General features: G+C 37.6%; 1 protein-coding gene across 1 annotated transcript in view; it reads right to left on the minus strand.

Moving 5' to 3' along the window:
• The window catches only part of WNT9B (Wnt family member 9B), a 78,532-nt gene extending 64,931 nt beyond the window's left edge, over window positions 1-13,601 (minus strand). The window contains exon 1 of the mRNA XM_044055229.1: window positions 13,417-13,601. Within this exon, the coding sequence (XP_043911164.1) occupies window positions 13,417-13,511 (95 nt within the window). The 5' untranslated portion in view covers window positions 13,512-13,601. The remainder of the gene's footprint in view (window positions 1-13,416) is intronic.
• Window positions 13,602-13,910: the final 309 nt, after the last annotated feature.

Below are 13,910 nucleotides of genomic sequence, written 5' to 3' on the forward strand. Positions count from 1 at the left end.
CGTGTTGCAAATATTAATGGGTGTGCCAGGTTACAGTGTTAAAATCAGAAGCCTTAATTCATCAATGTGTCATATTAAGTACAAATGACCACAGTGCTTTCTTCTAAGTGTCCACATTCTGTCCTACTGGCATGTCAGACATGATGAAAAGACTATTGTTTAGGTATGAAGTTAAGTTAAACTCTGTTTCAGTTTGGGCATTGTACCTTCATTGACAACTACTATCAAAGGAATAACTAATGTCAGTTATGCTACATTCTTTCCAGCTGAAACAGAACTGAGTTCTCCACAAAATGAATAGCCAGCCCTCAGTTGAAAATGAATTTGGGCACCCCTTTTTAAGAGCTTCATTTGAAATGATAATGTAAAAGCCAACCTTTCAACAATCTGGCTTACTGCAGTGTGTTATGGTACCTGAAATCTATAACAATATACAAAGAGAAGCAAATGTGCATATTGTGTGGGCTCAGGATTCAAACCCCACCACAGCCACTTATATAAGACAGGACTTAGAGCAACTGTTATAATCTCTGTGTGTTTTCTTTCAAGGTGCAAAGTAATGCAGAGCTAAGCATTCATTAAAAGCAGTATGCTGCGCCCAGGTTTGGCAACTATTGCTTTCTGATAATGTTTCTTACGTGTATATTATTACTGATTTTATTTTATTAACCACTGACCAAAAGCTTCTCTACAGTAGACGCATGCTCTAAAATACAACCTGGGACATTTTTAGAGTAGTAGATTTTTCTAAGCAGCTTGTCTTAAGTTTGTGAGAAGAAACTGAAGTGCATAGAGAAAAACAATATGGACATTGGCAGAACATACAGGTTTTATCTACTCAGTACACAGATGGTGGAACTCAATCCCAGACCCCCAAATCAAAATGCCAGCAGCACTAACGTGTACATCACAGTAGAACAGTACCAATATTATTATGTAGGTTAAGGTAAATGCATTCCCCAACGTGTACATCACAGTAGAACAGTACCAATATTATTATGTAGGTTAAAGTAAATGCATTCCCCAACGTGTACATCACAGTAGAACAGTACCAATATTATTATGTAGGTTAAGGTAAATGCATTCCCCAACGTGTACATCACAGTAGAACAGTACCAATATTATTATGTAGGTTAAGGTAAATGCATTCCCCAACGTGTACATCACAGTAGAACAGTACCAATATTATTATGTAGGTTAAGGTAAATGCATTCCCCAACGTGTACATCACAGTAGAACAGTACCAATATTATTATGTAGATTAAGGTAAATGCATTCCCCAACGTGTACATCACAGTAGAACAGTACCAATATTATTATGTAGGTTAAGGTAAATGCATTCCCCAACGTGTACATCACAGTAGAACAGTACCAATATTATTATGTAGGTTAAGGTAAATGCATTCCCCAACGTGTACATCACAGTAGAACAGTACCAATATTATTATGTAGGTTAAGGTAAATGCATTCCCCAACGTGTACATCACAGTAGAACAGTACCAATATTATTATGTAGGTTAAGGTAAATGCATTCCCCAACGTGTACATCACAGTAGAACAGTACCAATATTATTATGTAGGTTAAGGTAAATGCATTCCCAACGTGTACATCACAGTAGAACAGTACCAATATTATTATGTAGGTTAAGGTAAATGCATTCCCCAACGTGTACATCACAGTAGAACAGTACCAATATTATTATGTAGGTTAAGGTAAATGCATTCCCCAACGTGTACATCACAGTAGAACAGTACCAATATTATTATGTAGGTTAAGGTAAATGCATTCCCCAGAAGATGTCCATAGTGTTCTACCATAACTCACTAGCAGACTTTGTGAGTATGAAGCTTCAGTAGAACTTTAAAAGAAACCTTTAACACGTGCTCTGATAAGTGAGGTGGGCTATGGTCTTTTGTTTTACCCTACATATAGTGCGGACGTGGGTGAGGAATCTGCACACAGGATAGACATATAAGCAATGCAGGGCACCCATGGAAACTAATTCTGTGGGAGATTAAAAGAGATTTTATTAGTGAAGTTGGTACTCGGAGTAATGAGGTGACTGGGGACATGTGTCAGGCAGCCCTGGCTAATATTATCCCCAAAGCAGAAGTGAATCATTTAATGGTAATCTAGTTAGTGATGCATATAGCAAACCACAGAGTACACTAAGGAGCAAAAATTACAGCCTACCCCCAAAAAACAGAGCTGTCAAATCAGAGTGGTCCAAATGCCAAAGCAGACAGAAAATCAAAATGTACCCTGATCAGTAAGGAAAGAAATGAATTTTTGCAAAGTGGTGTACATTCCAGCACACACTGGAATGTTCAAGCTTTTACAACATAGGAGTGACAGACCTAACATCCTCTCCGGGATTAAGCATTATTCCATCTGTACAACATCTACATAGGAGTGACAGACCTAACGTCCTCTCTGGGATTAAGCATTATTCAATCTGTATGACATCTACATAGGAGTGACAGACCTAACATCCTCTCTGGGATTAAGCATTATTCCATCTGTATGACATCTACATAGGAGTGACAGACCTAACGTCCTCTCTGGGATTAAGCATTATTCCATTTGTATGACATCAACATAGGAGTGACAGACCTAACGTCCTCTCCGGGATTAAGCATTATTCCATCTGTATGACATCAACATAGGAGTGACAGACCTAACATCCTCTCTGGGATTAAGCATTACTCCATCTGTATGACATCAACATAGGAGTGACAGACCTAACATCCTCTCCAGGATTAAGCATTATTCCATCTGTATGACATCAGCATAAGAGTGACAGACCTAACGTCCTCTCCGGGATTAAGGCTTATTCCATCTGTATGATATCAACATAGGAGTGACAGACCTAACATCCTCTCCAGGAGTAAGCATTATTCCATCTGTATGACATCTACATAGGAGTGACAGACCTAACGTCCTCTCTGGGATTAAGCATTATTCCATTTGTATGACATCTACATAGGAGTGACAGGCCTAACGTCCTCTCCGGGATTAAGCATTATTCCATCTGTACAACATCTACATAGGAGTGACAGACATAACATCCTCTCTGGGATTAAGCATTATTCCATCTGTATGACATCTACATAGGAGTGACAGACCTAACGTCCTCTCCAGGATTAAGCATTATTCCATCTGTATGACATCTACATAGGAGTGACAGACCTAACATCCTCTCCGGGTTTAAGCATTATTCCATCTGTATGACATCTAAATAGGAGTGACAGACCACACATCCTCTCTGGGATTAAGCATTATTCCATCTGTATGACATCTACATAGGAGTGACAGACCTAACGTCCTCTCCGGGATTAAGCATTATTCCATCTGTACGACATCTACATAGGAGTGACAGACCTAATGTCCTCTCCGGGATTAAGCATTATTCCATCTGTACGACATCTACATAGGAGTGACAGACCTAATGTCCTCTCTGGGATTAAGCATTATTCCATCTGTATGACATCTACATAGGAGTGACAGACCTAACGTCCTCTCCGGGATTAAGCATTATTCCATCTGTATGACATCTATATAGGAGTGACAGACCTAACATCCTCTCTGGGATTAAGTATTATTCCATCTGTATGACATCTACATAGGAGTGACAGACCTACCATCTTCTCCAGGATTAAGCATTATTCCATCTGTATGACATCTACATAGGAGTGACAGACCTAACGTCCTCTCAAGATTAAGCATTATTCCATCTGTATGACATCTACATAGGACTGACAGACCTAACGTCCTCTCCGGGATTAAGCATTATTCCATCTGTATAACATCTGAATGTGGAAACATTTACAGGATGAGAAGTGATACGGATCATAAGATATGCCTGGAATTTTCTCAAGATCAGTGTCAAGTACTAATTTGGGTATAACTTTATAATGCCTAAACCTAATATAACGGCAGGACAGGCACACAGTTTGTCTGACTTTCAGAATGAATGCTTCAGGATGGTAATAGTCTATCACCTCCAAACTCTAGCACCCATGAATACCAGCTGTAAAGAGAAGGCGGATTTTAGCTGACATTCCTAGTTAACTCCAACCTAACTATTCCTAGAGGGGAGTTAAGATGGCACAAGCCTGTCTTACAAATTGAAGAAACAGCAAAATACAGATTTTAGATATGGTTGTAATGTTGTATAACATAATCTTTTTAAGTTGCACTATTCTTTTCAGGGACTAGATACAGTAAATTAATACCCTAATTCAATGTATCAATATTATAATATACCTAAATAGTCAACTGCATAATTACTGCACAACCTATTATATTATTTGACTTATCATTGTGATTGTTTTTGCTCCGGTCACATCTGAAGGGCATACTGCCAATAATAGCTCAAATGTAGAGAACAGTACAAACCAAAAAAAAAAACAAGAAAATAAAACAAGGTAATTTAAAGGCCATTCCCCTCTTCCATCAAATGAGCACAACAAAATAAATAAAAAAAACAAGGTGACTTAAAGGGCTTTTTCCCCTTCCACAAAAGGTGAAACAACCTTAATGCTGTTTATACTAAGTTAGGGATGAAGGGGGTGAAACATCTAACAAGGGTTTATTTTGGATCAATCCATCTAGCCTCTGATCAAACATAAATAAAACTGTCATCATTCTGTATACATAATGATTACATTTACCAGAGTTTTAAAACTATTTAATCAGATAATGAGTTGCAGATAATCATGGTTCCTTGTAAAATGATGTTATTCAAAATACAAATGGATAACACTTTATTTATACCTATTTGTTTACTTGGTTCATAGGAGGTTACTAGGCTAACAGCCTCAGGGCCCTTACAAGCCTAGCCAAGTTCAACCTGTTTTCCCAAGGGTGTCTGGTTCAAGCAGACACTAAAATCAGTAACTATTGCCCATGTCCAAGAGGGACACAGGTGGAACCCTCGTTAGATTATTATAACCCGGTAGGCACAGCTGCCTCTTTTCAGGTATGAGACAGAGGTGTTGTCTGTTTAAGTGACAGGGATAGTTACACAATTTACAAATAAAGACTGAGATATTAAAACTCACAACTAAAGGATAAAACGAATTTGCAACTCATAACCTTAACTTTCTATGTTAACTCTACCAACTGAAAATAAGACTCGGAATCTTATACCTAACACTTTACTTTTTACTTTGTAACCCTACGGAATCTTATACCTAACACTTTACTTTTTACTTTGTAACCCTATGGAATCTTATACCTAACACTTTACTTTTTACTTTGTAACCCTACGGAATCTTATACCTAACACTTTACTTTTTACTTTGTAACCCTACGGAATCTTATACCTAACACTTTACTTTTGACTTTGTAACCCTACGGAATCTTATACCTAACACTTTACTTTTTTACTTTGTAACCCTATGGAATCTTATACCTAACACTTTACTTTTTACTTTGTAACCCTACGGAATCTTATACCTAACACTTTACTTTTTACTGTGTAACCCTACGGAATCTTATACCTAACACTTTACTTTTTACTTTGTAACCCTATGGAATCTTATACCTAACACTTTACTTTTTACTTTGTAACCCTACGGAATCTTATACCTAACACTTTACTTTTTACTTTGTAACCCTAAGCAAGTAATTAAACCTTACAGTGACTGAGACATTTAATATATGTCATTAACCTACCTGTCTCCTGAATGAAATATGCCGCATACTTGAAACTGCAGACATTGCAGATAGATTTGTTTGCATTATTACCTGTGGCAGTGTTTTAGGACCATGCTTCTTTTGATAGCATGCCATTCGCCTTTTCTGGGTCACTGCTATGTCCATCACATACCCCATCTTTAGAATTTTTGTCACATTTCCATCTTCCCTCTTAGTTTATTTGTTGTGAAGTATTTTGAGATAGACTATATACCAATATACATCACTCTAAATATGTCTATTGTCTATTGTTGCATGTGTACCCCCCTTCATTACTGTATCAAAAGATGAATATATTTATTTATTTATTTATTTATACACACACACACACACACACACACACACACACACACACACACACACACACCACCAGTAGCTCATTATTTTTTTATGCAATAGACACAGGCTTTGCACACCAGACCCTATTTTACATTTAACATCTTCCACCATTCCTGTGGTTTAATTCTCCTTGTTATACTGTATACCTGGAACACTTTTGTTACTGTTAAAATAACAAAAGGTTGACATTCACATTCAGTTCTGCTGAATTTATTTAGGGAAGCATGTAAATGAGTAAACATTCAACACTTTGTTATCATTTTTTTTTATTTTTATCACCATATTTTTCTTAGCATGTCATAATATTTATAGTTATAGAAAGCGAAGGACAAATTTTTCCCAGTAACATGTGCACCAGTATCTGTAACTGTGTCAGTGTGTGTTAAAATATTTGTAAGCATATGAAATCTTGTGAGCATAGGTAATATATAGGCATGTAAAGGCATTTGCTCACATGTGCATGGATATGAGTAGGTTACTGTGATTTTTCTCTCACCAGCAAAGCACAGGCTGCCATTACTAAATAAATAAATAAAATAAATGTAAAAAAAAAAAACTATCACTATGACATTATTCTGTGAATAAGTCAAGAAAACTAGTACCAAATTACAAAAAATAATGTTTGAGAGACTCTGAGTCAAGAATGAGTGAGTCCAGATTTCCTGGTTCCGTTCCCAAGTCCCAAAGCACTGCAGTCTAATGCTTAACTCAGTAAGGCTTGGACTGGGTACGTCCCTATTCCAAGCCCAACTTCTAGGCAATGTGGCTTGTGGTTCGACCACAGAAATGTGAATCAGGAGGTTCTGGTTCAAATTCTTACTACCATGCAGTGCGGTCTTGTGAGAGAACAGCATAATCTGATTTTCATATTATATCTATCCTACATAAATTAAACTGTCATGAAGTAAATATGGGAAACGTTCAAGGAAATAAAAAGAAATGCAAAAAGAGTAAACAGTAACATAATACATGATACATGAGCTAGTGTGCACTTTGTCTTTCCATATGCTATCTAAAATAGTAACTCGGTAGAGCTGTATATGCTTGTGTGCTGTTTCGATATTAAATGTGGCTTATAATACAAAAAAATAATTTTTCCTAGCATGTATCCATATATATTTCATTAAGCTTTTACATTTTTCTCATACATATTTTTATTCTTAAGTTTTAATACAAAATTACCTTTGCACAGCTGTTGAGAGTGCACAAAAGAGGTGAGGTTAAAAAATGATGTGAGTAATCAATAGAAGAATCAAAGTTAGAGGCATTTAGACTGTGTGTATCTGTGGATATTTGTATGTGCATGCATTTTTGTGTATCTGTGTGAAGGTGTTTGTCTGACTGACCCTCTAATGGGGGAATTTATACAGCTCATGTCATTCAATATGTTTAAGTCATCCATTGAGAAATGTACTTCATTCCAGAGAGCTTATGTATAAGGCACTATTTTCAAGGCAAGAACTATATCCACACAGGAAATAAAGATATTGACTGCAACCAGCAATACCTTGATGTACTTCAAAATATGAACAAGTTAGAAATTAGTCATTACTGTAGGTTTCAAGCAAAATTAGTGCAGAAGATACATGAGAACTGTCAGTGGATGCCTTTAAGTGTGGTAAAATACTGGAAAAGTTTGGTCCATGGATATCCAAAATGATTATGTACATGACAATTGGAGTCATAAAGGTAAAAAATTAATATTAGCTCTCATTTGAGACATGAGTCCAAGACCTCCAGGATAACATACAGGTATTACTGCTGCTAGACCAACAAAATCTTCTTGACAGATAGGTATTGAGTTTTCGCTAAAGAGCTTCATTCTTTCAGCTAGGACCCCCCCCCCCCCGAATGGTGATTAAGGTCAAATTGCAAACAAACATACACAAATAAAAACAGAAAAAGCCCTTTGCTTAGGCACCATTATAAAACTGAAGTGAATGGATAATCTTATCTCTCGTTTTAGACTTGAAACCAAAACCTCCAGTATACTATACTTGCATCCATGCCACTGACCCAGTGGACCATTCGGTGCTGTGTTTTCTATGAAGTGCTTTATCCTTTTCACTAGAGAGCTCCCAGCTTGGTGAATAAGGTCAAACTATGAACACACACACACGCGCGCACACATTCAGAGAAAACCCTCTGCTTAGGCGCCATTAGACCTCCAGTATGCTGTGTTGTATCATTGTCACTGGACTGACAACAGTCTCATGATACTCAGTAATAAATACATTTCCAGCAACGGCATTTTATTGCCAGTATCCAATCATTATATTCATGGACCATGATACCATGATACACATGCCATTATTGCATGTGTTTTTATTTACACATTTAGTTCTAAACTTGGGGGCACTTAAATGTTACACTAACCTTACTGCACATAAGGCCTTCCCTTGAAATAACAGTCACACGTGTTCAAGACAGTGATAGACATGGGATGCGAAAGTGAAGTGAGGTACATCTAGCATTGCTCTATGACCTTACAAGCCAAGCAGTAGTCGAAACATCTTAAAATCCAGACAGGAAGGAAGAAAAAATTGAATAAGGCATACATTTAAACATTCCCCATATTTCAGGCAAGTAATATCAACTTTATAATAGTAATAATATGTAGAAACATTTCAAAATATATTATGTGCAGCACAAGTAGTTAGTTCAGCTATCCACTTCCTGAGTTTGCTTTCATGTTGAGCTGTAATATTAAAACCCTGTCACCACATGCCATTAATCTAGTACCTCCTCAGGTATGGAGAAGTGCAGGGACATAAGGTAGCCAAGTGCAATGCCACAAAAGTAAGAGTGTGCATCAGGTTATGACAGTTTATTCCTTCTGCGGGTACTGGGAATCTAGTTAATTGCAATGACAAAGGAGCACATTTAAAAACAAAATTGTACATTATTAGTATTTTTCCTCATTTCAAGGAAACAACCCACTTTAAAAAAAAATAAGAGAATGTAGTTTATGGATAAGAATTAAGTTAGTTTTATCTTTCTAATGGCAAAATGTACCATATTTGCAGAGCATATTAACAGAGATCTTTCTGAAATACAGTATATCTACTATCTTTCCTATGTGCCTGATAAAATGTGATAGTTTCTGCTGACCACTTATTGAATTTAATTTATGCAGCTATATAGTTCTGTCTTGTTAAATGAATAAATGTGCAGTTATACTCAGTGTGTGGGGGAGCATGGAAACTGTTTACTTTGCTTAGACAATAAAATAGTATGGCACACAATGGCTCCCCACTCTGGATGTCAATACTGAAGTATTTTCAGACAAACTGCAAGTAACATGCCTATTAATTCAATTACCATGCATCAGGAATTATGTGTTTTTTTAAACACCTACAGCCCTAGCATGAGCACTTTTCAAGTACAGTTACATGGTATCTCCAAGAAGATCTTTCAAATGCACCTCACAACTCTCCTGTGCAAACTGCTGAGGAGTTCCCCAGTGGATCAATATGCTTCAATTATTAATCAGGGTTGCAGGCATTATCACTTCAGTGACCATCAGCAATGATACCTGTTTGTCTCTTTGCACTTTTCAGCCCATCGCTTTCAACAGCCCTAGTGTCTAGAGTGTTTAATGAATTTGCATTAGCATATGCATAACCCAGTTTTACATTTATAACTCATGTGTCTGATATGATACAAGGTATTCCTTCAGTGTCTCATGTAATCATTCAGATATTTATTATTTATTATCATAAAGAAATAAATATTCCTTCAGTGTTTCATGTAATCACCCAGATATCTAGTTACTTTTCAGTTTACCTCAGAGGCAACATTGTCTCAGATTGGGGGATATCTCATGTAATGCTGTCCACTGATTTTAATTTCATAAGCATTTTTAAGAAAATGATGTGACGTTTAGTTTAATGTTACCTCTTTTAAGTCATCTCATCATCAAATAACTGGATTCTGATTGATACACACAGTGCAGTGCAGAAATACAGATCTGTGCAGTGCAGGCCAGAGTGTTCTTGACCATTACTAATTTACCTGTATTGACACAAAGTAACTCCTTAGGTCTACCACAGGTTTTTATGTACAGCAAGACCGGTGCCAGACCAATAGGAAACCAATGAAAACTGTGTGATTGGTTCAATGGGGCTCTTTTATGTAATGACAAACTGGTTGTACGAAATAAAATATTCACTTCTCTCAGGGTGTGTTACAATGTTGCATGTGTGAATGATTACACTTTTACCTGCATCGCCTTCCCTTTTCTACAGTGTAATAGGTGTGTGTGTGTGTGTGTGTGTGTGTGTGTGTGTGTGTGTGTGTGTGTGTGTGTGCGCAAATCCTGATGCAAAGCCTGCCAGATCTTACATATTATCATCTGTCTCAAACAGTAAAACTGCACTCCTGAATGCCACATCCTAAGTTGCTCTGTGCAGCAGTTAATAGCTCAATGTTGTGCAACAGTACAAAATTCTGAAACTTTTTTTTTATCCTGAATAACTGAACCAGTTTAAATTTTATAATAGTTTATACAGATGTTTACTGTCAACAAAAGCAATATCATCTTAAATACTCCAAAGCACCTGTTGCTTTCGACTTTTGATTTTTGGATCGTGGGGTCTTCAGTGCTGATAACGTTTAGGTTTGTGAAAGGATGCAAACAATGGTCATGTGCATGGCTGGCAGAAACCCAAGTGAGGAGGGAAGTTATGGAATGATAAGGGTTACTGACGGAGTTTTTTTGTCAAACTCATTTCAGCCCTGTTTCTGACTAATAACTCAGCTGCAGCTTTAAAGATATGATAACCTACCACAAACAAAACACACAACTGGATTTTAAGGACAGAGTGTCCCTGCCGTTTTCTGAAAAGAAAAATATGACATCAGCATAAACGTCCTTGACAAACTCAGTTTAAGGAGTACTGTAATCTAATGAATGGAGTTGTGCACAATGAATGTACATCATACAGGGTTACTAACTTATTTTGCAGATTTATTTTTGGCGGTTGTCTCTAGGGAAAAGAAACAAAATTCTGCAAATGTCCAAATATTTTAGAGGAAAGAAATAATTTTCTAACTTTCCTCTAAGTATTGCAGAATTTTAACATATTGTATCTGAAATGTCTTAATGTAATGTGAAACTAACAACAGCAACTTAACAGTCAGGCATCAGTAATAGTTACTGTTACTTTTGGCAATAAAATGAAAGCGGGTCAGGTCCTATGACACTAATGAGGAAAGGCATTGTTCAGCAAAAACTCGGGCTGCATTATGAAATGTTCCGCTTTGGCCATGACAGGTGGTGGTGGTAAGGAACCTAACTTCATAGTGATAAGTGAAAAGCACCATAATAGTAGGATAATGCAAGACCGCATAAATATGGACATATGCAAGACAAGCACACCGACAAGCGCGCATACACGCGCACACACACGCACACACGTTGCCTTTAAAGTGCAATCACGACTCTATGCACTTATAATATGCAATTTCAAGCAATCAATATTAACAACAATTCCTTTCTGTAGAACTGCTTTCACTTGCTGTTCCTATGTTTAACTGAATAGTGAGTGTGATGTAATAGTGATTCCCTTACAATTTACTGCTTCTAATGTAGCTGTCGTAGGTGTCTTGTTACTCTCTTAAGGATATCAGAAAAGGCAAAGCATGACAAAATGTTTTTTTTTTTTTGTTTGTTCCAGATGACTGACACACACACACACACACATATATGTGTGTATGTATATATATATATATATATATAAACAGGCTATATAGTATGTGTTCTTTTTGTCCACAGGAAATGATAAAACATACAACCGTTAATACTCAAGAAAGACTTTTTATGCCGAGCTAATACTAAATTCACACAACACAGACTGACAGAAATGAGAGAACAAATAAACATAACAAAATGTGTAAGCAAACACACTTGTGTTAAGCGATCGGACAGTTAAAAGCAAGTGAAACCTCATCAAAAAGTCATATGTGAAGTAACTATGGCCACGTCCACTACATGCTGCCTGCTGCAAAGCTCCTGGCAGCTATGGGTTTGTGACGCATTAGCTCATGTAGTCACATTTTCCTTTGCACATCCTTTTAGTTCACCACAGTTATAAAACCTTATAATAGTCTGCACTCTGTGTCTTGATAAAAAGCTGACCCTCAGCCAAACAGAAATAGCAGTGACAAATAAAAAGCAATTACAACACCTGCTTACACAAAGTCAGGGTTTGGGAGCAATTGCTGCATGTCTTATCCTCCGCACCTAGACAAGGCATCGTTGTCCTGTTGTTAATATCGTCATAAGCCAGTGTATGAATGAATCCCAGTATCATGCAAACTCAGTCCTACATCCCATTAAGTCTAGCAACTAATCCAGTCCCTTCCCGACATATATGTGTGTTTTTGAGAAGTTTGACCAGTTTTGTTCAATATGGAATAACACCGTAGGGCTTGGCCATATCTGTCAACCTAAGTGCAAGAAACTCGGACAAAACCAAAGGTAATAGGGGGACAAAGGCCCAAAATCAGGGACAGGTTTTAAATATTGCTCTTGTAAAATTAGACAGCTGTTAGAATAACAGGATTTGTGTTAGTATGCATTTTTCTGAAAGATATGAAGTTTGAAACTCAAATGTTATTCGTTAACTGACTTCATTCCGCATTGTTTTGCCACACACTGTAGATTTTATGAGTAGCAGATCCAAAATAAGAGGCAAAGATCCGGACATTTGAGAGTATAGCTCTCAACTAAATAGGAACAAATATCAACAGAAGCAGTACAAATCCAGAAATAATCAGGAACACTTTTTAAAATATTAGTGTGGTTAACTTTAGATGTTAACATAATACGATAATGTGAATTAATACACATTTTCTGAAGTAAAAGAAATATATAACTCCAATTCTTAGCATTATTTATTATGTGTAAGTCGCCTCCATGCTTGCAAAAGTCACCAGTTTTAAGACTGATTATGAGGGAGAGAACTAAAATTTGTGTCAAAATCAAAGACTGCCCTGAAAATCTGAAACATTTGGGAGGTGTGAGCTTAGCAATGCTTTCCTCTGGGTCACAGAACAAGGGACCCGCGAGATTTAAACCCTAAATATCCTAACCCCCAACCTGAAGAGGACGTCAATCAAACTGTTCCGACGCAGATATCGGTTCCCAATAACTGTCTCACTGTCACCCTTACTGTATTTTAGAACGAGGTCAAATTGGTGCAGGATATGTGTGTGGCAATTTTTAAGTCATATCACTTCACCTTTAAATGTTATGGATACTCCTTACGGCCAAAAAGATAAGTCCAGTTCCAGTCAATCAGTTTACAATAATAACCTGCTAAAATAAATGACAATCATTGTCTATATTATACCAAATGAGTACTCATCCTGACCCAAAGTAGGCTGAAGTTTGCTGCATGGACAGGAACCAGTAGAGAACAACACAGGGTAGAAGCGGCAGACGGCCAGAGACGGGGCCAGCGTGCATGTTGATGGCTCAACGCTGCTCCTCATTTCGGGGTCCCACTGAAGGACAAATCCCGCAGGTCGAGCGCTGCGCACATCTTAAAGGGACAGAGGCGGCGGTAAAACGTTTAAATGACGGGTACCGCTTACTCCCGCCCCCACACCCAGAGTCAGCCCATTCAGAGCTGGTACGGAGGGAGTGGGCGGGGCAGACGCGGCACGCCCTCGCGATAAGCGGTAAGGGCTTTGTCCCTTACCCGGGGGCATAACAACTGTGATACTCTAATTGTGTGACCTGGCTGTCATACATACAGGTAAATCTCGTTGGCTATGCATGCACAAGCACGATAGTTTTCGGGTTGAATAATTCCAAGCGGTACTAGCAATGAGTGTCCTGTATTCTGCCACATAGTCTGACCAG

Source organism: Protopterus annectens, chromosome 13.part0 (genome assembly GCF_019279795.1).
Source record: "Protopterus annectens isolate FY-2018-M chromosome 13.part0, PAN1.0, whole genome shotgun sequence".
Classification (NCBI taxonomy): Eukaryota; Metazoa; Chordata; order Ceratodontiformes; family Protopteridae; genus Protopterus; species Protopterus annectens.